At 39.5% G+C, this 24,582-nt stretch overlaps 1 protein-coding gene across 1 annotated transcript in view; it reads right to left on the reverse strand.

The window, feature by feature from the left end:
* RYR2 (ryanodine receptor 2) overlaps nucleotides 1-24,582 on the reverse strand; it is a 732,757-nt gene that overhangs the window by 397,161 nt on the left and 311,014 nt on the right. The window contains 5 exon segments of the mRNA XM_027588196.2: nucleotides 7,680-7,776; nucleotides 8,496-8,595; nucleotides 15,919-16,031; nucleotides 19,185-19,263; nucleotides 23,146-23,220. Coding sequence (XP_027443997.2) covers nucleotides 7,680-7,776; nucleotides 8,496-8,595; nucleotides 15,919-16,031; nucleotides 19,185-19,263; nucleotides 23,146-23,220 — 464 coding nt within the window.

The following is a 24,582-nucleotide window of genomic DNA, read 5'->3' on the forward strand; positions in this document are numbered from 1 at the left end:
TACCAGACCCTAGATACTGAAGCTCCATCTATGAGTCCCCTGAAAAATAATTAGGTTCACAGGAAAATGACCCCCACACAATTTCTATTTACAGTTGATAGTGAATAGCAAATTCAAACCAATTAGTGGAAAGAAAAGCTTATTTTATTAACTCGTAGAGGCTAACAAACTTACTGCTTCAGAATCAAAGACTGACAAAGATTCCTGCCTTGCTAATCTTCTTCAAAGGGTAGAATGGTTTAAGAGATGTTTTCTACGATTTAATTTGTAAGAAGATTGTGATTGGCCTCTCTCAGATAACATTTGCTTCTTCCTAGGGCACCTGGGTGGCTCCGTCATTAAGCGTCTGCCTTTGGCTCAGGTCATGGTCCCAGGGTCCTGGGATCGAGCCCCACATTGGGCTCTACGCTCAGCGGGAAGCCTGCTTCTCCCTCTCCCACTCCCCCTGCTTGTGTTCCCTCTCTGCCAAATAAATAAATAAAATCTTAAAAAAAAAAAAAAAAAAATTTCCTTCTTCCTGAACGTTGTATGGAGATCTTACTAGATTGTGAGTTCCTTAAAGACAGGGGCTGGCTCTCACTCATTATGAGCAGCACACACCAAAATGCCTACACCATACTAGTCCCTCAATAAGCATTAAAGGAAAGGAGTTGAAGTGACTGAAAAGTAGGTCCAGGATTCAAAGGTTATTTCAGAGTGGAATTATAAGTGTTTGCATTTACACATTTGTCAAAGTAGAATTTGTGCTTCTGCAACACTCCTCTCTGTGCCTCTGAGGGTGTTTGGCTGAGCAACTGAGCTACGGGCAGGTGCTAAAGCAAACTGTCAGGACTGTCTTCACAGCAGCAGCGAAATCAAGATGTATATGCCTACCCAGCACTGCAAGAAGCATTATGTATTCATTCAGGGGCTGAGTCTGTGATATTTCTATTCAAATTGCTGTACAAGAGAAAACAGGTATGTTTTGAGATGACACATCTGAATAACTGTAACTGAATCATTGTGATTAAAAACAGTATCCTTCTACTCCAAATCATTATCATAAAGAATCATGTAAATAGGACTAGAGCAGAAAAACAGCAAAATAGATGTTGCTACTTTTACTTTTCACTCCGACCAGAACATAACCACAAAGGCATTTGGAAATTAAAAAGAAGAGGAAGCTTTTCTTTCTTTTTTTCTTTTCCTAAAAGATACTGCTTATACATCCAGTGAATAAATGAAACATGGATAAGTAAAAAATAGTCTTAAATTTCGTTGAGACGGGCACCTGGGTGGCTCAGTCGCTTAAGCTTCCAACTCTGAGTTTCGGTTCAGGTCATGATCTCAAGGTCTTGGGATTGAGCCCTGTGTTGGGCTCCCTGCTCAGCGGGGAGTCTGCTTGTCCCTCTCCCTCCGCTCCTCCCCCTGCTCGCGCTCTCAAATAAATAAATAAATCTTTAAAAACCTTTTTAAAAAAATTTCATTGAGAAAATAACTGGAGGATTTCTTTTTTTAATGTTGATGTTTTTATTCTATTGTTTCCTTTTCAATTCACTCAACTTAAAGAATATCCAACATTTCAACTGGTTTTTTTTTTTTCATTTTTACTGAAATCCAACGGCTCCAATTCCCGTAGATTTTTTTTTAAGATTTTATTTGAGAGAGAGCACACAAGCAGGGGCGAGGGGCTAAGGGAGAAGCAGGCTCCCCACTGTTGTGGGGCTAGATCCCAGGACCCTGGGATCCTGACCTGAGCTGAAGGCAGATGCTTAACCAACTGAGCCACCCAGAGCCACCCAGATGCCTCCCACCCAGTGAATATTTTTAATCTTTGGCCTTGTAGGCCTTTCTTTTTTTAAAACAGTGCATTCCAGCCCAGTCCTTCCTTGAGAGAGTGGCTGCAGACCAAGTCAGGCGGCTTAAGGAGGACAGGCTGAAATAAAGTGCTGTGCTCTCTGCAATCAGCAGGGAGTTTAAGTTTGGGGAAAACAGTGAACCTTTCTCAAGGGAGAAGGGGCACAGAATAGAAAATAGCTCTCGAAATGTACTTACTCTTCCATCAAAACTGCTGAGCAAAGCCATGCTGCTCCCAGACCCAGGCTGAACAGGTACAGCCTTAGCTGTACCTTAGGAATCAGCCATAGCATGATTCCTAATCAACCTAAACACATGGGACTTCCAACAAATCACACAGGTCATGAAAGGGAAGGGGGTGGAAGAGAAGCCCTCATATGATAACTTTATCTCCTTGATCATTCAGGAGCACAGAAGGCAGTTTTATAAGCTTCCTCCTAGGTGGTGACTGAGGGCATACAAATCCTGCAAGGATATTAGTCATCCAACTGTGTACACAGACATAAACCATGCATCTCTTTCTAAGCCTGACTGAGAGACATTTAATTCGTGGTATCAAACCCATCTCACGCCTTATCAATTATTTACAACTAAAGCTCATTAAATCATCATAATATCATACAAGGGGCAAGGAGGCAAAAAATACTGTCATGCATACATATGGCAGAGCTCCTGCCTGCTAAGTCACATTCTGGAAAGCAAATGTAGCATTCATTTCCAGATATTGTCAGAAACAATAATTTAATTGTCCTGCATTTGAAAGTAGCAAGACAGAGCAAGTATACTCCAATAGTGATAATAATAAATAAAATACTAATAAAAATTTTAAAAAATTATAAAAAAATAAAAATAAAATACACTAATTTAAAAGTACAGCATACTTAATTCAGATAGTGCATATTTAATGCAAAAGTAAGTGTGTGTGCACATAAAGGAAATGCCTTTGTTTGTATTTTATTACACTTCACATAAAAATGGACAGAAGTAATAAGATGCAATCCAGAGACAGAATCTAGGGCAGAAAATACTCCCTATATAAAATAATTTCATGCTCCAAATGAAAATTGGTAATCAAATTTCCAGCCTCCAGAATGAAAGCTTATTTTTAAGTCAATAATTAAAACACTATGTTGCATCTGACAAGTCCCTGTTTCTCCTTAATGTATTCTCACTATCCGCAGAGCTTGAGTAAGAACTAAGAAGTTACAATTTAAGCTAATGCTCAAAGTATCTCTCCCTTTTACCCAAATGCTCACGACCCCTAGAGATTATATGTTTACTGTTATTAAGACAAGCTTTATACCGTAAGTGATTTTATAGAGCCACTGCTTTTCCTGGACAAAAAAAAAAAAAAATCTCAAGAAATTTAAAATAAATCTATAGTGCTGCTGAATTTCACAAGAAATGTCAGAATGCAAACCAGAAATGTAAGAAGAGTGGAGAAAGCAAGAAGAGTGGAGAAAATTGTAAAATTATTTAACTTGGGTAGGGCCTCATTCGCCCACTCAATTCCACTTAATTGAATGGGACACTGTATGCTCTTCGTGCTAAGAGTTTTTATTAATCCTCCCATGAGAATGTATAAGTAATCACTTCCACGTACAAATTTAAACGTGAAGAGGAAATTAAAGATAACTCCATTGGTCTCTAGAGTTACGGAACCCAGCCCCGAACTCATTTTCAAATGCGACGATTACAGTCGTGTCATTGGAATGAGGCATGGACGGACTGACCAAGCCAGTCAGGAACAGAGCATTTAGGACCAAAATGTTCCTAACTTATTCGGAAGTAACAGTTCCTTCTGGCCATCTCCCCATTTCCACTGCTTCCTACAACAAATCTGGTTTGACCTTAGCTCTTTGACTTTTAATAATAGGACACAATTAATGAGCATAAGCAGATCAAAAGGACAGCAAAGGGCTGTGAGGTAAAAGAAATGTTTGGTATTTCCCTCGAACTTCTCCAGCTTTCAAGTCGCTGTCCAAAGGTCAAATTATTTTCACTTTTTTTTTTTTTTAAATGAATCAAGATATATATGATCCTAGGTTATCCTGCTGTTTTTCTTCCCCAGTATGGATTCCTATCAATTAAAGAACTTCTGCCTTCAGGCTGAGCTGCCCTTTGCCTCCCCGAGGCACCTAAGGCACCGAAATGACTCCAGATAAGAGCAGACAGAGATATGGTGATTAATGTAACATAATTAAAAAAAAAAAAAAGGCAGACAGAGATCAACAAATTTCTACACCATGATATTAACAAGACTTGAAATAACAAGAGTGCTCGGTGAATGTGAAATTGAAGAAATTATTTTTATCATTTCATGCAAATCAATGCCCAATCTCACCATTTAATTTAATGAAGGCAAATATAACTCTCCTTTCAGAAACAACACCCCCTGGGCTCCTGCTGCATATTTCTGACTCATTTTCTCCCTCGAGTCATGATCTGACATCTATTTAAATCTAATTTCATCCGTGTAAACATGCTGTATGAAGGGCACAAATGGAGGTGTTCTTGCTGACATCACTCCCTAGAAAGAGCTGTGATGCAAACTGCATACTGAGATTAATTTGATACAGAAATTAACAACATTAAATCAAGAATGATACGAGAAAGGACAGACTTTAACCTGTGTGCAGTGGGAAAGTGGGTCCAGAACAACAGGAAAATACCTTTGAAATGGCCCCTAGTCTTCTCTGCAGTAATAACCAACTACCTACAGAATCAGGAGAAAAATCCACTCTATAAGGAAATCACCTACTGAACCTACAGGTTCTCTGAAGTCCAGGAGATATGCAAAACGGTACTCATTGCCAGGGAGCTTAGCTGAGGAAATCCGGGGTCTATCAGACACTTAAATTTCATTTAAGAATGAAAACATTCGGCTGTTACAACGAAAACTATGCTCATCCATTCCTGGCTTCCGAACCTTAGCAAGAATCAGGAGCCCTTCTTCACCCCACACCTACTCCATTCAATTCAAAGAAAAGAGAACTTTGTTTGCTAGAGTTTAGACTCTCTTCCTCCAAAGTCAATGCTCTATTAAGCTTTCATGCACATGCCTGGGGTCCCTCAAATTTTTCCCTGACTAAATGCTGCTCTTCTGCCTAAATAATAATGCCACTGACAACAAAATCTGTTGATCTCTTAATATGCGTCAAGTATTCTACCTGCCTTTTCTTCCTGAATCTTCACAACAATCCCACAGAGCAGCAGCTAATGTTTAAGCTGCATTTTACAGAGGAGCAAAGCAATGGTTCAAGAAATTCAGTCACCCCACGAGTCCGACAACTGCGAAGTGGCAGAGCGGAGGCCCAAACCCAGGCTGTCTAGCTCCAGAGACCATTTCTTTAACTACAACTCTCTCAACTGTCTGTAGAAAGAATAGAAAGTCTCTAAGAGGGGTGCCTGGGTGGCTTAGTGGTTAAGCGTCTGCCTTCGGCTCAGGTCATGACCTGGGGTCCCGGGATTGAGCCCCGTGTTGGGCTCTCTGCTCAGTGGGGAGCCTGCTTCTCCCTTTCCCACTCCCCCTGCTTATGCTCTGTCTCTCTCTCTCTCTCTCTCTCTAATAATTAAAATCTTTTTTTAAAAAGTCCCTAAGAATCATTTAAGGGTTTCATTTAACAAATCAAGGAATAAAGACCCCAAAGACTACAACACAACCTCTTTTTGCTCCTATGTCTATATAAACATAACACAGCATTTAACACATCTGTCCCCCAAACCTCCTTTGGCTTCCATAACTAACTTTTCTGGTTCTCCACTCAACCATCATGCCAAAGCTTCTTTTCCCATTCACATCCCAAATGTCAACATTCTCTGGGATGCCACTCTTGGCCTCCTCTCTCATTAGTCTAGTTCAAGGTTTTACAGACTTTTTAAAGCAAGGCCCCAACTGACAAACACACCCCCCTAATCTCAGCTTTGCCCTTCCGACCTAGGACTCCCATTCCTCCAGCTACCCCCTGGGGCTTGGGATTCGCATCCAAGGCAAGCTTCGCCTAAGTAAAGGACTCAAAACTTCTAATTTCCTGTCGGATTGTCCCACAGAGCCCCGGTCCTCACCACTGTCCACACTTTAACTCAATCCTTAGTATGAAATACGCATGTCTCATACGATCCTTAGCACCATCTCTCTTCGCTCGAGTCAGAAATATCAGGACACCCTGGATCAGATACATTCCCTCATAGTCCACAGTAGTTCATCCCTAAACCAGTCAATGTGACCTAAAATGTCTCTGGTCCAGGTAGACTTCTCCATTCTGACGGCCACTCTCCAGGTCAAGTTTCTCCCTCCTTCTCACATGAATGCCTAAAAACAGCCCTGTCCTCGTTGATTTCCCTGATTTGGACTCTCCTCATCTTTGACCCAAGCTCCTCCTGCCCATCAGACCTATCTATTTCTTTTTTTTTTTTTTATAAAGATTTATTTATTTGAGAGAGAGAGAGAGAGAGCACATGAGAGGGGGGAGGGTCAGAGGGAGAAGCAGACTCCCCGCTGAGCAGGGAGCCCGATGTGGGACTCGATCCCGGGACTCCAGGATCATGACCTGAGCCGAAGGCAGTCGCTCAACCAACTGAGCCACCCAGGCGCCCAGACCTATCTATTTCTTTACAAGAGATCTGACCACTTCACCCCCATGCCACCCTCCTTCCTAACTACTTCAGAGTAAAAGCCAGCCTGTGGGAATGGCACCAAGGATCCTTCAAAAGCTGACCACACTGGTCTCTCTTGTCTAGTTTCCACCTCTGATTCCATCCTTCCCCTGGTCACTGTGGGAAAACTGTCATCCCCTTGAGTCTCATCTTTATTCTTCTGATGGGAATTAATTCCTCAAACCAACTGCCTCTTGAATCCCCCTCGTCTTTTATACAAACCCTATCAACACCATCAACATCTCCTTCCTAACCTAGCATAAGCAGCATTTTCTGTTGACAGAATTTTCCAGGCTCTGTGTTTCACCCTTCATTACAAGCCAGGTCCTGCCTGGTCAGAGAGGCACGACTAACACCCACGTCTCCAAGGGACTTTTCCCAAGATTAAACAGCTAGTTAATTGAGTATTAACTCTCTGAATGTTCTCCAAGTTATAAAAATAAATATGTATAATAGTTACCTCTCTCTGTTAATATTGTGAGCCATGTCCATTAAAAGAATTAAAAACCTGTAATAAACCATCCAGACAATGCCTTCTCTCACAGTAATCTCTCACTTGTGTGTTCAACTCACTATTCACCCATTAATTCATCAAAGCAGAACATTCAAATCATCCTAAATATCTTATGGCTTTGCACTATTTGTGGACTTTTCCCAGTGATTCAGAGGACTTCAGTCTCCACCCAGTGCCAACAAATATTAATGTGAGAGAGATAATATAATCACATAAAACATTAGGGAGAGTGGTCAATTTTATTACGTATGTATGTAAGTGGGAGGCAACAGAAAAAGATCCCAAACTTCTGTGCCATTTGAGAACTCTGACTTTAAAACTGAATTTGAGCCTAAATATGCCAGAAGGAAAAACTAATCAAAATTAATGAACATTTAAGGAAGTTTTAAGTAGTTTAATGTGTTCATTCCTTCCACTCTGTATGTTTTAATCAATAGTTCTGACCTTGTTTTATTTTTACAAAAATTTCCAGCAATTCTATCAAGAGGTCATAAAAACAGAACATAAGAGAAAACTTCTAAAGAGGCCAACACATGGATCCCTTCAGTGGACAGAGGAGTGTTAGTGGCCCACTTTCTATTATGCGAATGGCCTGAACAGACATATCCTTAATTTCAACAATTATATCAAGGCAAGGAAATGCAAGGCTCAAGGTGCGGGGCTTGGTACCAACCTCCGCTGCTCTTCCCCGTGTTCTCCTGAAGGGACAGTGAGGCATTCATCCATGTGTCCATGCAGCAACCTGAGGACGTCACCACCAATTAGATACCCTGTAAGGATTGAAATTCAGTCACATTCGAACGGTCATGGTCAGATGCTGATAGCCAGACAGACAGATCATCTGGTCTGATCTTCTCTTTTCATAGAGAAACAAACGTTTAGTGAGGCTTCAGTACCTGGCCAAAATCATAGAGACAAATGGTGCCACCTGCCTGCCAACTCTGAGCTCAAGGTTCCCAAGTCCCACAGGTAGTGATGTCCCCACTAAAAAACACAACCTCAAACCCCGTAAAATCCTCCCTTTAACATACAAACATGGATAGGTTCAGATTTGAACCTGTATAAGTGAGAATAATCAGAACATAAATGCAGACATTTCCTGAGAAATCCTGATGCATGAACACCATGTGATCTGGCTCTAAGTCACCCAACCATGGAAGATGAAAAACCTCGATGTTAGCCTAACTGAGCAACACCCTGAGGCCAAAACATTGGAGCAAATAACATCTAGAAAGCTCACCTATAAACCACACACAAATAAGCAAAACCTACAGAAGCATAAGAATAAACATAAAAAAAGATCAATCTTCACACAAAATTCATTTTAAATAGCGATTTGAACAAGATTCTTTTAAATGTCACATATCTGCATTCCAGAATACTCTGACACAGAATGCTCTAATTACCAATCTGCTCATTATCACAATTCCAGAGATGGCTGTCAACTGTGCATCTAGGATGAGCCCTCTCCTGGAAGTGGAGTTTTTACCTTGGGCGGCTTCGCTTCCTGAGCTGATGGGGGCCACGCTCCAGAGAGTCTGCTGGAAGGCAGCATCCACGTGTAAGCTGCCGTTGCCATAAGACAGGTGCTGTGGGAGAGGAAAAAGGAGGCATCTCTTCAGGTGCTTCAAAAGTCTCATTACCTAAGCGCTCCTGGCAGTTGGAACTTAACACTGCAGATTTGGAAATGTCCACTGAGAACATGTGTTTCAATCCTGTCACTAAGTCATCAAGAGACTAGAAGGAAAATGAGAGTTTGTTTGAGTTTTTCAGCTTCATTCTAAGCCACTCATCAGAAAACACACAAACAAGACTACAAAAATAAATACATGTGTTAAAACAGACTACTTTCGTTTAAGGTTTATTGATGGACAAAACTGTTCAGATAGTGGGCACTTATCATTAAAATTGTAATTAAGTGTTCTACAGATCACACTGCAACAGTTTTTTTTTGACGGTGAGGTAAGTAAAATCTACTTGGTTTTTATAGGGTCCTCTGGGAACTTTTCTCTGCAATTTGGTATAATAGCCATTAGGTGGCAATGTTTCCTAATACGCATTTAAAACCGGGGCAATAAAATTCCTCCAAAATTCAGATACTACAAATTTCAGATTTTCCTTCTCAAAAATAGAAATGTACTAAAATAATATATTTCCTATCTTTGAGCCCTATCATATATGAGTTATCAAATGATTAGTAAAGAAAAACAAAATTATGAGCACAGCCAAATGTGTTGCTCATTTGACTAATCACTACTTGGCTGCCTCTAGAATTTCAAATAGACATAGAACAACCCCTTTTTCCTTAGAGTCATCTCAGTAAACAACACCAATATTCCGGTAATGTTTCTGCAACACTTCTCCAAATCTGAGGACAGTCTAAGCTTTTAAAGTCTTTAACTATATTAGATTTCCCCCCAGAAATCTGACCCTCCTAGTTAGATGAAGAGCAATCACAATCACACCGCCATGCTCCACGGGTCATTCAGACCCTAATGTTCTCTTACCTAAACATACCATTCTCAAGTCACTAGCAAAAATAGGTATTTTGCTATCTTTCTCTTAGGAACAAAACCAAAGAAAGTTTTGACATTTGATACCTATACAGTCATCTTATCAATCATCTTTCCAATCAGTAAAATTAAAAGTTTACCAGTTGATGCAACAGATTTGGCCATTACTCATCCCGACCCCCTCCTCATCTCAAGGAGATGTGCCTGTTTCCAACCTCTTCACCTCAGGCTGTCCCGCTGACAGAAAATCCCAGCTGAAATTTGGTTATTCAATTTCTTCCCCACTATTAAAAGTCTTTAAGTATTTACAAATAAATTGCATGCGCTGCTTCCACAACCAAGAAAAACATATGTTCTTTCAGAACAATCATCAAACGATGTAATTGTTCTGTGTATTTTTCTTTCTCCACCTCATAAGCTATTAGACATGGTTCATGACTGTATACCTCACATCGAGCAGCGTTGTTCACTAAGCAAGTATGTGGGAGAAGCCAACCAAACCTTTAAAATCAAAGTAGTTTAAACCCAAAAAATTTCTGAAGTTATTCCATAAATATTCCTATTTCAATGACCTGAGTCAAAATAATGGCATGCGCGCACGTGTGCGCACGCGCGCACACACACACATCCATATGGATTTTCCCAAACCATGAGACGATTCAGAATACCAATGCTTATATTTTTACTTCTGAATCTGAGTGAAAGCTCATGCCACATTATGATAAATAGGTTACCATCATTTGTTAACTCATCAGGTCCCACTGAATATGCTATGTGTGAAGCCCCGTGTCAAATATTAATAGAACACACTCTCTACCCTGAGGGTGCTTGTCATATGGAGGGGAAGGTAAAATATATACACAAAATGCTATAGGTCAGCATTTTTTTTAAATGTTAGGTGAAATGTAATCAAAGTGCTACAGGAATGGAGAAAAAGAACATTTTAGCCAACCTAACTGGAACAGAGTTCATTACATGGAACCATGACGACAGGTGGCATCTGCACAAGACAGAAGGTATTTCCCGTGGGATGAGGGCTTTCAGGGGTCAGTAGCACTGTGTGGTCTCGGCGTCACATTTTGTAAACCAGTTTGGAGATTTTCATTTTCAATATACCAGAAACATCGTAACGGGAAGTGGCCTGGACCTCCTTAGCCCTCCAAGAGGCTCTGTTAACGGGAATGCTATGACGAAGAGCAGAGGGTCCCCAAAGGGGCAGAGATATGAGATCATCAAGTACAGCAGAGAGTTTCACCTGTGGGGCTTAGAGCATATGCTTAGGAATACAGTGAGAGATGGATCGATCCACAGAGAAGTCAGGTGCAAGGGCCTTATACTTCAGACAATAAGGAGTCACTGCTGTGGGAAAATAATGGGGGTGGGGAGGTGGGTTGAAACACAATTTTCAAATCCTATCTAAGCCAAAAGATAAATAATACGTATGAGAGGATCATAAAAATACGAAAATTTCAGTCTGCCAGAGAAAGCCCAAAAAATGTTCTTCAGATATTACACTGTATAAACTTATCTAGATAACGCTCACTCTTCTCAAGAAAATATTCTCTAGGCATAAGTATTTTGGAGGCTTCTAATTAATTTTGCTGCTTAAACGGCAAAAGGAAATCTGAGGAAGAACAACATCAAGTCAGGCCTGTCGCAGTAAATATTCAGAATGCCTTAACAAGTTCAATTACTAAAACAAAGATGAGTTGTCCTTAAAGCAAAACAGATGTTGCCGAGGTTGAAAGAAAGTGGGCCTTAGGCTGAAACATGTAACTACTCTAGAATTTACATACTATGGTAGCATCAACCCACCAGCAAAGGTCACCTTGACGTTTCTGTTAGTGACTCTCAAGACCTAACAGCCACAGGAATCATCAGGTGAGGATCTTGTCAAAAAATGCACATCGGATCTCAGGAAGTGCGGGGGAGGGGGTGGCGCCCAAGGCTGCTGGCCCCAGAACGGTGTTTTGAGTAATAGTACACTACCGGACAGAAGCACAAAATCTCAGCAACAGAGAGGATATTCTAAAATAACCAGAACTCCACTTTGGTAACTTTTAGTTTTCTTTGTAACCCTATGCATATATTTAAAGCATTTTAAAACCTTACGATCACAAGCGGTCAATAAGCTTTCTCAGGTTACCAAAGGGGTCCGTGGCACAAAAATTTTTTAAGAACATCTGAATTCAACCCTTATCAGATGCATCTATTTCTCTAAGTGTCAGGCACTTAGGCCCCGGTGAGCAACATTCTGGATAAATTATCATCCAGTGACGGGGAACACAAGTAAGGGAGACATAGAACCCCGCGGGCTTCATTTTTCTTCTGAGAAAAATGAGGGGCACAGGACACTCTTTCCCCATCACCTGAGCCACAGACAGAAAAAAAGAAAAAGGCTCACAGTAAATAAATAAATAATGCACTGGTTGATAACCATAATTAGCTTGGAAATATTTATGATCGCAATCCTTTTTAGTTATCGATATTTTTATGCAACTTGAGGCAGTCAGCAACTTATTCTGCCATCAAAACACCTAGTACCTCTTATCAGAAATTCAGAGATGGGTAGGGGAGAGGTAGGGAAATTCTTAGGAAGGCCAGAAGAGCCTTCTTTAAGCATGTGTCATCACTCTTTAGATTGTGGGATTCTGCTCTTCCCAATTACTTTTAAACATTTGTTTGTTTGGCAATGTTTTCATGGATCTTAAAAAAAAAAAAAAAACCTATTTCTATAGGTGACCTAATTAAGAAAAAATTAGTCAAAAATCAGTGTTTCCAACGCAAGCAATCCAAACCACAGATTGAAGACTTCTGTGCATACCAACGTGATTTTACATCTTTCTAAACCAGTAAAAATTGTTTTGTTTGCTTTACCTTATTTTGTTTAGTTTGAAATAGATTCAACAGTCAGCAATACCTACTTGGCCATGTTTTCTGTATTTTAAATTGTTTATTTCTCTTCTATTTAAGCTGCTTTGCCCAAGTCTTCTTGAAAAGAAAAAATAAGTAGTTCCGATAGGAGCAAAGGAATTTTTTTCCCCCTCTTGGACATTCCTGAAAAGGGGATTAAGATATCATTCCATATTAAAATATGAAACGGCCAGATGAGAAAAGACAGAATTTGGATGAGTGGTTTACAACCGTTTCTAGAGATAAGACCCTTTAATTTCTGGGAAATCATGTAGAGAGGTCCAAGGTGTAATGCAGGGGAAGATGAGGCCTGGGGCTCCTGGTAGCCGACACAGCGCCCTCTTCTGTCCATGAGGCACCTCTGCAGAGCACAGGGTGAAAATGAGTCCCTCATAGTCCAATTTAACCCATTCAGCACCCCAACAGTTATGAGCTATTGTAGAGCACCAAATGCACATTTCGACAGTTTAACCTCAGCTTAACCGTCACTGTTAGTGGACAAAAAAAACAGATCTAAGGTCAATAGACACTAACGACTACAAGTTACAAAATCAATGACTAGAAATGTTTATTTAGAGCAGTTAGTTTTAACTACTGTGTGTTCAGCCAAGAATGTGAACCTGACTTTCCATGCTAAGCCTTTATTTAAAATCAACTACCCTACTCCCTTCACTGCTCCTGTCCCAACTTTTTCTTCTGGTTAATTATCTGCAGTTTCCTTAACCATTCTCAATAAAAACAAACCTCCCAGGTAAACAGTGGGAGGAACTCATAAGCAATTCCTACATGTACCATTCACAGAGCCATGAGTCTTGCTTGGATCAAAGCATTTACTCCTCTTAACACCCCTGTGAGCTAGGTTTACCATCACTTTACTGCAGATGAAGAACCTGAGGGTTTTGCGAAGTTATGTGATTGGCCCAGGCTCATACTTACCAGGCCCTACACCAACTAGCAAATATATAGACACACAGAGCCCATTTTTAGGTATCCAGTTTCAGTACGTGGATTATTCCAACTGCCATATTCCAAAGACCTTTTACTCCCTCACTTCTTGCCCGTATGCACTTTCTCTAGATTCTTCTAATCAACTACAGTGCAACCTGAGATAATAATTATATCCCATACCAATAACCTAAATGGTAACACGTACTTACTGCCTTGTAATATTCTCATACAGTTCCCTAGGTGTCTGGTTCATTCCTTCCACCAAGTTTTTGACAGAAGAAACCACGCACAACATGCCCTTGGTCCTTCCTATGGTTTCTACGACAAGCTAGCTGCTCAGAGATGAATTCTAAAAGCACTGACTTGGTCCGATGAAAGGGAAATCTTAACAGTCTGGTTAGCCACCGTGTGTAGCTCTCTAAAAGGTTACCAGAAAAGGAACCTGCATAAATGGGCTAAAATGTAGCTTGAATTTGTGAATTTCATTAATCATGACATTTATTGATTTCTAAAGGCAAGAGAAGGTGAACCTCATGCATTAGGATTATTGCTCTTATTATTGCTCGTATAGTGCTTTTTCAATCAAACCATATTCAAATTCATTCTCTCATTGCTTCATCCCAGGAACTTTGTGTTAAGTATAATCATCACCATTTTGCAAATGAGAAAGCCAGAATTCAGGAAATTACACGCCTCTCTCAGACATGTGGTGGCAGAATTGATGCGAGAAGCCGCGGCCCCTGCAAGATTGCAAGTTTTCTACTCCTCCAGTGGGAAGTACAAGTCGTACAGCAAAAAAACATGCACCATTATGCCAAAATCAAAATAAGATCTGTAGATCTTTAAAAGCATGCATGGATTATTTTTAGCTGCTACTGGTTTCCATGTAAAACTACAACTCAAAATGTCTATCTCCTGATCAAGACATACAGCGCCTGAATACACAGCATATGCACACAGCAAGGGATTCATAAATGCTTCTTTGACAAGCTGACACACTTGTATTGCCCTAGAAATGGGGATGGTGCCTGTTTCCACCTGCATCGGTTAAGAGACAAAAGGAGAGAAATGCTCCAGGCCTCCCCTTAGCAAGGCAATGTTAGTGTTCCATTTGATTTAATACTCCCTGTCAGTTACACGAACGCTGTTCCATCATTTCCCTGGCTTCGTTATTCCCTCTTTGCACAAAGCAAGTAAAACAAAACCGTTCTCTCAAAATTGGAACTGAATGGGTTGGGAAGCAAAAACTGACTTCCAATACCCCCAAACCCACTCTAACTCCATGTTCATAGAGCGAGGGATACCAACCACCTACTTAATCCTAAATCCATGACACACAAATAATATTTTGATTTATGGCAGTTGGAATACACTTTCTATAAATCAGTGTGTGCTTAACTGAAACAATGTTTTACTTCTGATTTTTATTTCAATCATCATCCACTAGGATGGTTGGATTTTTTTATAGTAATAATCATGTAAAGTTTATAATACCCCTATTTATGTCTGTTTACTTTCTCTTTTTTTAAAAAAGATTTAAGTAATCTCGGGGCACCTGGGTGGCTCAGTCGGTTAAGCATCTGCCTTCGGCTCAGGTCATGATCTCAGTGTCCTGGGATCAAGCCCCACATTGGGCTCCATGCTCAGCAGGGAGTCTGCTTCTCGCTCTCCCTTTGCCTGCCGCTCTCCCTGCTTGTGCTCTCTCCTCTCTCTCTCTCTGTCAAATAAATAAATAAAATCTTTTTTTAAAAAAAAAATAAAAGATTTAAGTAATCTTTACACCCAAAGTGGGGCTTGAACTCACGACCCCAAGAGCAAGAGTCGCATGCTCTACAGACTGAGCCAACCAAGCGCTGTTTGTCTAATTACTTTTTCATCCTTAAAATAACAAGAATATTTTGCACTGGCATCTTTCTTTGAACTTTGGTATATGATTATTCTTTAGCAAAAACAGAGTTTACTAAATAAGTGAAATCAAATATACCATGGCCTCGCCACAGAAATAAAATACACCTTCAAAGATGACACCTCAACTTTCTTCCTTCTCCCATTTCTAACCCCGGCCCTCTGAAACAACGCCGTGTGGATGAGAGCCTGGAGCTGGTTTTCATTTTGTCTAGTTCTCCTTTCTCAACATGGCCTGAGTTTCTCATATGATGACTTGCTTTAGTGTCAAAACTGGTCTCACAACCTCATTAATACAGCCTCCTTCCATGGCCACAAAATAAGGCCCGTGGAATTTTGAAATCCTGATTAGACCGCATTCACGTGCCGTTGATACAACAATCTAAGAGCAGGTGCTGTCAGGATCACGGACACACTAACTAAGGATACCCGGGAAGCCTCGGACAAACCTGGAAAACCACGCTACCTCAAAGGTCTCATTATTCCCCATCTTAGGGAGTTGTCACTCATCAGAGAGAGATATGGACTTATTTCTAAGCCATTTCCCTAGATGATTTGCAATCTACAGAGAAAGCTGGATTGGGCTGTGCTGGATCCTATCGCTAAACATAACGACAGCATGGGCCCACTTACCAGGTACCTCTCAGAGGATACACTGACCAAGATGAGGTCATCTCCAACTCGAACCTTTTCTCCTTCCGATCGCTGCTTAGAGGCAGGGTGAATGGTCCACCAACAAGCCTCCCCTGCAGGATGAACACAAAGAGGCGCCTCTTACTGTAAAACCGATTTTCTTGGCCAGCGCCTCCAAAATGGAATAAGGCTTCCAAATCAGTCTCCTGATAAATAAGTAAAATGGTCTTTCCCACACAGCTTCCCGAAGTTTGAAATTGACTGCAAGCTCATCTCGCAGACTACGAAAATCAAAAGACTTAGGCCAAATTAACTCAGGATAAAGACACACTGAAATGCAAAGATTCTTTTCATGGAACCCGACTGTGGCATTTTGCAAACTTTGGTGTCCCTCCCCTCCACTAAGAACTGCTTAAAAGGCTATTTATTTATGCTACCATAAGGCCAAATTTACCAGTCACGCCGATCTTCCTGCATTCTTTATATAATCACATGTTCATTGCTCTTTGTACTAACATCTAGTTTTCTGGCACATGATTTTCAAAAGGACTTGGGGTGTGGTAATGCGACAGTTGTGTCATAGCAATTTTAAAACACTGTATGTATGGGGCATACGGATTAAAGACAGATTCAAAGTCACTGAAATTTTACTATTCTGTGCCTTGTTTTATTCTTTATTCTAAAATATGGTAGTTTCCACTAACCTAAGGGTAAAATATAAGAGAATCCTACTATAGAAGGATACATTATAGAAACATCTGGGTACACATTCAATCAAATCATTTCTTCTAGAACAAGTCAAGCATAAGCCTCATGAGCCACGTATCAAATCATTCTCCAGGCCCATGAGCTAAGATATAAACTTATGCAAACAATTCTTCAGTCTGTTTATAGTTCCTTTTAGAATCTAAATGTAAGTTCTATCCAAAAATGAGAATAGATTTCAGTGGTATCTGTTATCTAATACTTGTTTTGTCCCTTTGACCAGCTTTATTGTTTTTCCCTAAACACTTATTTTTTCTTCCTCACTAATTCCCCAGTGTCAGAATTTAAGTTCCGTAATAGCGGGGACTTTGTGTATTTTGTTCACTGGGGTTTTCCCAGCTCCTACTAGCATACTGTAGGTACTAAATAAAAATTCAATTTGCATAAATGGGTAAATTAATCATCCAATAACATTTTTTAAGCATTCATACAGCCAATAGGTAATGTACCCTGAGATGCTTTTCTTAGACAAATCACAGTCTTACTTGAATGTCACCTTACGGGATTCATTACTCATTCAATTCACATTTTTAGAGTTGCAGGGAATTTTCATTCATCCACGCAAACATTTATAAAGCAACCACTATTTGTCAATCACTACTTTAGTAGCTGGGGATAACATCGATAAACAAGGAAGAAAAAGTCATCTGCCTTATGAGTTTAATTCTGATTCAGGCAGGCACCTAAGAAATAATAAATCTAATAATACAGCAATTCAGATGAAGTAAAAAGCTATGGGGAAAACTGTAGCATAAAGGGATCAGACTTAGGGGGAGGGACAGCCTTGTTTTGTTGTTTTGACTCTTACATAATCATCTCAATGTATGAAAACAAATTATAGATCGTGCATATGTCCTTCACTCCTTTTGAGAGAGAGAACTGAAGACTTTTTCATGTAACTGCTGCTGACAACCAAAAGGAGAAAATTTTTAACTACTAGCAAAAACAAAGAGGAATGACTGAGCTTCTATAAAATGAAATAAAAATCAAAACAGTATTTATCTTGAGGCGCCTGGGTGGCTCAGTCGGTTAAGCATCTGACTCTTGGTTTCAGCTCAGGTCACGATCTCAGGGTCCTGGGATGAGCCCCACAAGGGGCTCCGTGCTCAGCAAGTAGTCTGCTTCTCCCCCTCCTTCTGCCCCTCCTCCCGCTCTCCTCCCCTCTCTCCCTCCCTCTAAAATAAATAAATAAAACCTTAAAAAAAAAAAAAAAAAAAAGCAAGGGCGCCTGGGTGGCTCAGTCGGTTAAGCGACGGCCTTTGGCTCGGGTCGTGATCCTGGAGTCCCGGGATCGAGTCCCGCAGCGGGCTCCCTGCTCAGCGGGAAGTCTGCTTCTCCCTCTGACCCTCCCCCGTCTCATGCTCTCTCTCTCTATCTCATTCTCTCTCTCAAATAAATAAACAAAATCTTTAAAAAAAAAAAAAAAAGCAAAAACAAAGAAAACCGTACTTTTTGGTGCCCGGGATTCTGGAATTTGTCATGCATAGGGATGTGCTGGTCTCTTAAAAGTTAATTAGGTTGGTGAATATTACTTTATTTTTATGTTTGTTGTCTGTGAAAAATTTAGAGTATGGGAAAGTATGTTTTTTAGAGATTTATTTGAGAGAGGGAGCAAGCAAGAGAAAGCACAAGATGGGGCGGGCAGAGGGAGAGGGAGAAGCAGACTCCCCACTAAGCAGGCAGCAGATGTGGGGCTCCATCCCAGGACCCCAGGATCACAGCCTGAGCCAAAGGCAGACACTTAACTGACCGAGCCACCCAGGTCCCCCTCGGAAAGTATTTTAAAAATAGGAAGAGGGGGTAGGTGTGGGGGCAAAGCTTGACCCCACCTCTGAAAGGAACTACTTAATAAGAGTAGAGGTCTCCTGCCCTCCTTTTTTCTCTACTTGGTCTTTTTACTTATTTTTAATTCCCAAGTAATGCATATTCATTGTAAAAGATCACATTGTACAGAGCTGTATAAAGTGTACAGAAAAGTCCTATTTTGATTCTCTGAGAGGATAAATGTGTTTATGTATGCATTTTGTTTCAAAGTATAAAAATGCATGTGTATTCAGACAGATATGTGGCCCTCTGGACACAGAATGAAGCTGACTTTCACTTTCCACCTTTTTGTTTGAATGCTAACATTAAGTGTGTTTCATTTTTTAGACAAACTATCTTTAAGATAAATGACGAAAGAGATATGCAGTTATATTTCACGAACAGAACAGTGCCCACTAATATGGTGAGCTTCCAGTAAAGCATGTAACAGGTTTTGTTTTTCTAGCCAAATCCCTAAAAAGAATAAGGCTTGAGGTACAGTTTGAACATTCAGCTAATTACGTGGGAATCATAAGCCAATAGGAACAATACACACTTCCTCCCAAGGCATTCATTTTTTCCTGACTCCACACAGAAGAACATTTACCTAACCTACCTTCCAGTCCTGTGACTTCTTCCAGTCCCATCCCTGCCATGCTCTCTCGGAACACAGCCCCTTCCGGGACCAAGGTGCTCACCTGTTGTGTCCTCTTGCAAGCCAACATCAAAGGCCAGTTTATCAGTTGAAGACCGGGAGGTGGACAAGCAGCACAGATACTAAAAGATATAAAATCAGTAGTTGTCACTGAACATTTTTAGTCCTGTGAGAGTCTGATTCTGACACATAATTTGCTATCAGTAAATCTCTGCTCCGTCAGTCTTTTTCTTCACATCTGGATGCTTCAGGGCACAACCCAGGTTCTTCACGGGAGGTAGAAAAACACTTCCATGGCATTCATTAGGAGCACTGTTCTAAAGGAGATGCACTCCTTTTTTCCCCTCATGAAAAGACTGAGGAAATGTGTTCTGAGGAAATGAAAACAAAACTTGAAGATAAAAGACGTAAAAGATGACACCTTACTGGGGATATGTTTGTACATCTCTCACTTCACGGGATATTCATGATCATAAGCAGAAGTACAACCCGACCCGACCGTTGGAAATCTTTTTCCCGACAGAAATTGGAAAACTGTTCACTCTTATCTTCTAGCTTTGTTTTCATTTTTAAAATTGTAACTCTCTGAAATCCATCCGGAATTTATTTTGGTGTGCAGCATGTCACCTCACTGCAGTGAGGGTCCCACAAGTGTGCACATGTGTGTTTCCCCAGGAGCAATTCAACTCTTGCAACACCATCATCTCCTTAGATCTCCTCATCTTCTTTCAGTTTCCCTAACTGTATGTAAACTTGGGACGTAAAGTTTCGGATCATTTGTCAGTCCAACTCCCTTAACCCCATTCTAACCTCCAAAACCTTGTTAACTGGTATAACAATGAGGACACAAGCTGGTGAGGATGCAGAGAAAGGGGAACCCTCCCTCCTACACTGTTGGTGGGAATGCAAGCTGGTGCAGCCACTCTGGAAAACAGTAGGGAGGTTCCTCAAGATGCTAAAAATAGAGCCATCCTAAGATGCAGCAACTGGGTATTTACCCCAAAGATACAGATGTAGTGAAAAGAAGGGGCACATGCACCCCAATGTTCATAGCAGCAATGTCCACAATAGCCAAGCTGTGGAAAGAGCCCAGACATCCAACAACAGATGACCGGATAAAGAAAATGTGTTTTGTGTGTTTGTAAACACACACACACACACACACACACACACACACACACACACACACACACACACAGAGGAATATTACACAGCTATCAAAAAGGAAATCTTGCCATTTGCAACGATGTGAATGGAACTGGAGGGTATGATGCTGAGCGAAATAAGTCAATCAGAGAAAGATGATTATCATATGATCTCACTGAACCGTGGAATTTAAGAAACAAAGCAGAGGATCAGAGGGGAAGAGGGCAAAAAATGAAACAAGATGAAACCAGAGAGCGAGACAAACCTTAAGAGACTCTTAATCATAGGACACAAACTGAGGGTTGCTGGAGTGGGGTGGGGGTGGGAGGGATGGGGCGGCTGGGTGATGGACGTTGGGGAGGGGATGTAGCACTGTGGGTTGTGCAAGACTGATGAATCACAGGCCTGTGCCCCTGAAACAAATAATACATGTTAATTGAAAAATAAAAAACAAATAAATAAAATTAGGCATTAAAAAGAAAAAGAGTGAGGACACAAGGATGGATGTAGCCTGAGGTCAAGATACACTACCGTCTACAGCAAACAAGGGCACCGTCAGCAAGAACAGGAGCCCTGCAAAGAGCACTCAGAGCCAATTCCAGGCACTGAGCAAGCCCAGATCTCCCAGAGTCACCGGACAAAGAGTGCAAAGCCTAGACAATTCTTACTGGGAAACTGGTCCACCCATCTCCGTGGGTGTCTGTGAGTGTGACGAGCTAGGAGATGAACCAATCAGGGGATAGATGTGTTGACATATTAAGTGGAAGTCAGTGCCACGGGGATATAAAATCAAATTCACCTGGAGATTCCAATTTCTGTCCCTTGACAGCAAAACACTGGCTCCCAAGTTTATAGAAAAGATCCTTTTAGGGTCCCCAAACATGTTCTTAGCCGGTATAGAAGTGTGAGTCTGACCTTGAGAAAGGCTGCCCTTGGTGGTACCTGAGGTTTATAGACTTTAGATCTAACGATACCAAGTGTTCCATGAAATTTTGCAATAATATTACAGTACTAGGCACTGTACCTATTAACATACATTTTCTCTTCCAATACTGTTCACAGCAACTATGATGTAAGTAATATAATTATTCCACTAAACGTTCATTAAGTTCCATGAGTACAAGGACATGATCTTCTTCACTACTATATACAGCACCTTGAACAGTGCCTAGCACACAGTAGGGGCTAAATAATATTTATTGAATAAATGAATAAAATGTTAACATGCAATTACAGGTTTAAAGAAGTTCAGCATGGTCTCCAAGGCTGAACAGCATATAGGAAAGTGAGCCTGAACCCAGATCTACTGACCAAGTCCAGGCTCCTAACCCACTATGTACAGGGAGTAGTTTTCTTAAAAACAGACCCTCATGTTTATTATTCAATGTAGTTTTTGTGTTTTGATTGGTATTAGAAGTAGAATTCTCTCCATGTATTTTTAATGCATGATTGCTGTATGCAAATAGGTTGCATTGATATATTTATCTAGTATCCAGCCACTTTATTAAAGTACATTCCTTATTTTATCTCTTATCTTGCTGTGTCAGCCAAGATTTCTGGAACAATGTCAAATAGATAATTTTGATTTCTGTTTATTTGTTTGAGTTAGTTTTGTCGAGAATCACTTTAGTGTTTGATAATTAAAATTTATGTTGGTTACTGATTTGACATTTATCACTGAGAAATTAATCATCAATGCTTAGTTTTTATTAGAAATGGATGTTGAGTTTTATTAAATTGTTTTTCAGCACCTATTAAGATGATCACAATTTTTCTTATTTGATTCTATTTATATGATGAAGCACATTAATAGAAATATTATTAAGGCATTATTAAAATCATCTCTATACTTTCCCTATACTTCTCTTCCTATACTTTTGAATTCTATCAACCAGAATTTTAAGTCAGATGTTCACACTGGTATTTGTGATTAAGATTGACAATTTTTTATATGTTTTGGGTATTGATATTGAGGCTATGCTTAGTCACCTGTTCTGGAATGATTTAAATAATATCAGAACTATCTCCTTCCTGAAAGGAATAATCAATTATATTATACTTTCAAATGTTGGACCATCATGTATTCACAAAAATTATACTGATGAAAAATTTAAATAATGTGGAAAATGCTTATGCTACAATATATTTTTAAAAATCAGGACATAAGTTTGGTTATTTAGTAAGATCTCAATTAGGTAAAAAAAATTAAGAACAGAGAAGATTGCAATTTTTTAGAAGGCCCCACACTTTCTCTCATTAACATGATCATGAAGAACTGTGTCTTCTGTAATTTCCAAATTTCATAAAATGAATATGAATTGCTTTTATAACTTAATAAGGCTTTTAAAATAGAATGACATTTTTATATATTTTATAATATATTAAATGTATCATTTTATATAACAAAAATATATAGAAGTGCACATATATCTAGATAGATGGAAATGTATATGGTTATTTATACCTATAGGGATAACCCATGTGGATATAGCTTTTTTTTTATCTTATCTGTTTAATTTACTAATCAAATAAGTCATTTTTCTAATAAATGAACTGTTTAAAAATAATCAGAAATGAGAAATATTTCTTGACTCTCACACCTGTTTCCTCCTAAAACTAGTCTATTAAAAGAGACTAAAAAAAATAGGAGTCACAAATGATAGAACTGAAGGACTTTACAGGTCATCTAAGCTAACTCTTATTTTATAAATGAGAAAATTAAACAGAATACAAAGATACTAAAGAACACATACAATTCCAGAACTCATTAATACCATCACTAGAAAAGCTATTACCAACATTTCCTGATGATATATGTCTAAATGGACCCTCTAAGAGACACCAAAATCCCTACTCACCATGCCACTGTAGGAATGGCGTAGCAATATGGCGTGTCCATAGAGGAGTGTCCGATGACCACCACCTTGAGCAGTCTATGGAGAAAAATGAAAGGGTTGACAAGAAAAAAAAAAAAAAAAAAAGAGTAAGCTTAACTAAGTCAATAAGATACTCTCTTGTTATCAAGGAAAAGTTGAATAGGAAAGAACAAAGTAAAACTAAGCAAAGTTCTGTCGAAAGAATATTTAAATTGGAATAAGGCTATCAAGGAAATCTCTACTGTGGGGTTGGCAACTGATCTAGTCCTCAAAGAATGAACTTGATTTTGGTAACTAGTCATAATTTGTAATTATTTATTCCTGGTTATTTATTGTATTCCCCATTATATTGTGATCTGCCTTGGGTAGGGACTATGGTACTTTATTCACCATCCTCCCCCAGGTTCCTAGCAAAATGCCTGGCACACAATAAGGATAAATATCTGTTCAATGAGAGACTCTTTCTAACACACAAAATTGATCAAATCATCTCCAGGTTTAAAATTTTTTCATGGCCTCCAACTTTTTTTTAAAAAGGGAGTTCACATTTTTTATATGAAATAGAGGAAGGTTTCTCAAATTTTAGCAGGCTTACAAATCACCAGGAGAGCTTAGGATAAAGAGTGAGGATGCTAATTTGTGTATACTTTAAGAAGTGAAGAAAGCACATTCATATCTAATACTACTATACCTCTTTTCATTCAAAAGATATCCCCCTCACTATTATTCCATACAATTTCTAAATATAACTTTATTTACATGTTATGGTTAAAAGACCGCAAAACCATTCTTAAAACAGGTATGGAGAGGTCTTCCAGTAAGAAAAACTGCTTTTGAAAAAGGAGAATCACTTTTCTCATATGCTGAGAGTAAAAGGGAAAAATCTCCTTTGCAAAATCATATTCCTCCTCAGAATGAGGCCCTCTTTAAAAAGTACTTTCATTTTTTTAAGATGTTTGATTTAGTGTGGCTAAGAACAATTTTATTCACCTTGTCTGATCTGGATCACTTTGATAGGAGCTTACCTTTTCATACCAGATGTGGGCTCCAAAGCCATAAAATACTGCTGAACTTGAATAACACTCGACAGTCATACTAATCAAAACAGGATTTTTTAGAAATGAAGGACAAGGCTTTAGATTTAACCCAAAAGTGTTAAGTGCTCCTTTTATTCTAAAGCTTTGCCTACAGAATTCACATACATATAGTATGTATGTGCACACACACACACACACGCACATACACACATATATAAATGTTCAAATTGGTTAAGCTAACACAGATATTGTAGTGTCATAGTGTCTGAATTTTCTTTCAAATATAGATTTTACACAATTAGACAATTATAGATATTTACACTATAGATTTCCTCACTACTTAAATACAAACTTATTCCACAGATTTAGTTTTAATAGAAGC

The sequence above is a fragment of the Zalophus californianus genome, chromosome 15 (assembly GCF_009762305.2).
Source record: "Zalophus californianus isolate mZalCal1 chromosome 15, mZalCal1.pri.v2, whole genome shotgun sequence".
Classification (NCBI taxonomy): Eukaryota; Metazoa; Chordata; class Mammalia; order Carnivora; family Otariidae; genus Zalophus; species Zalophus californianus.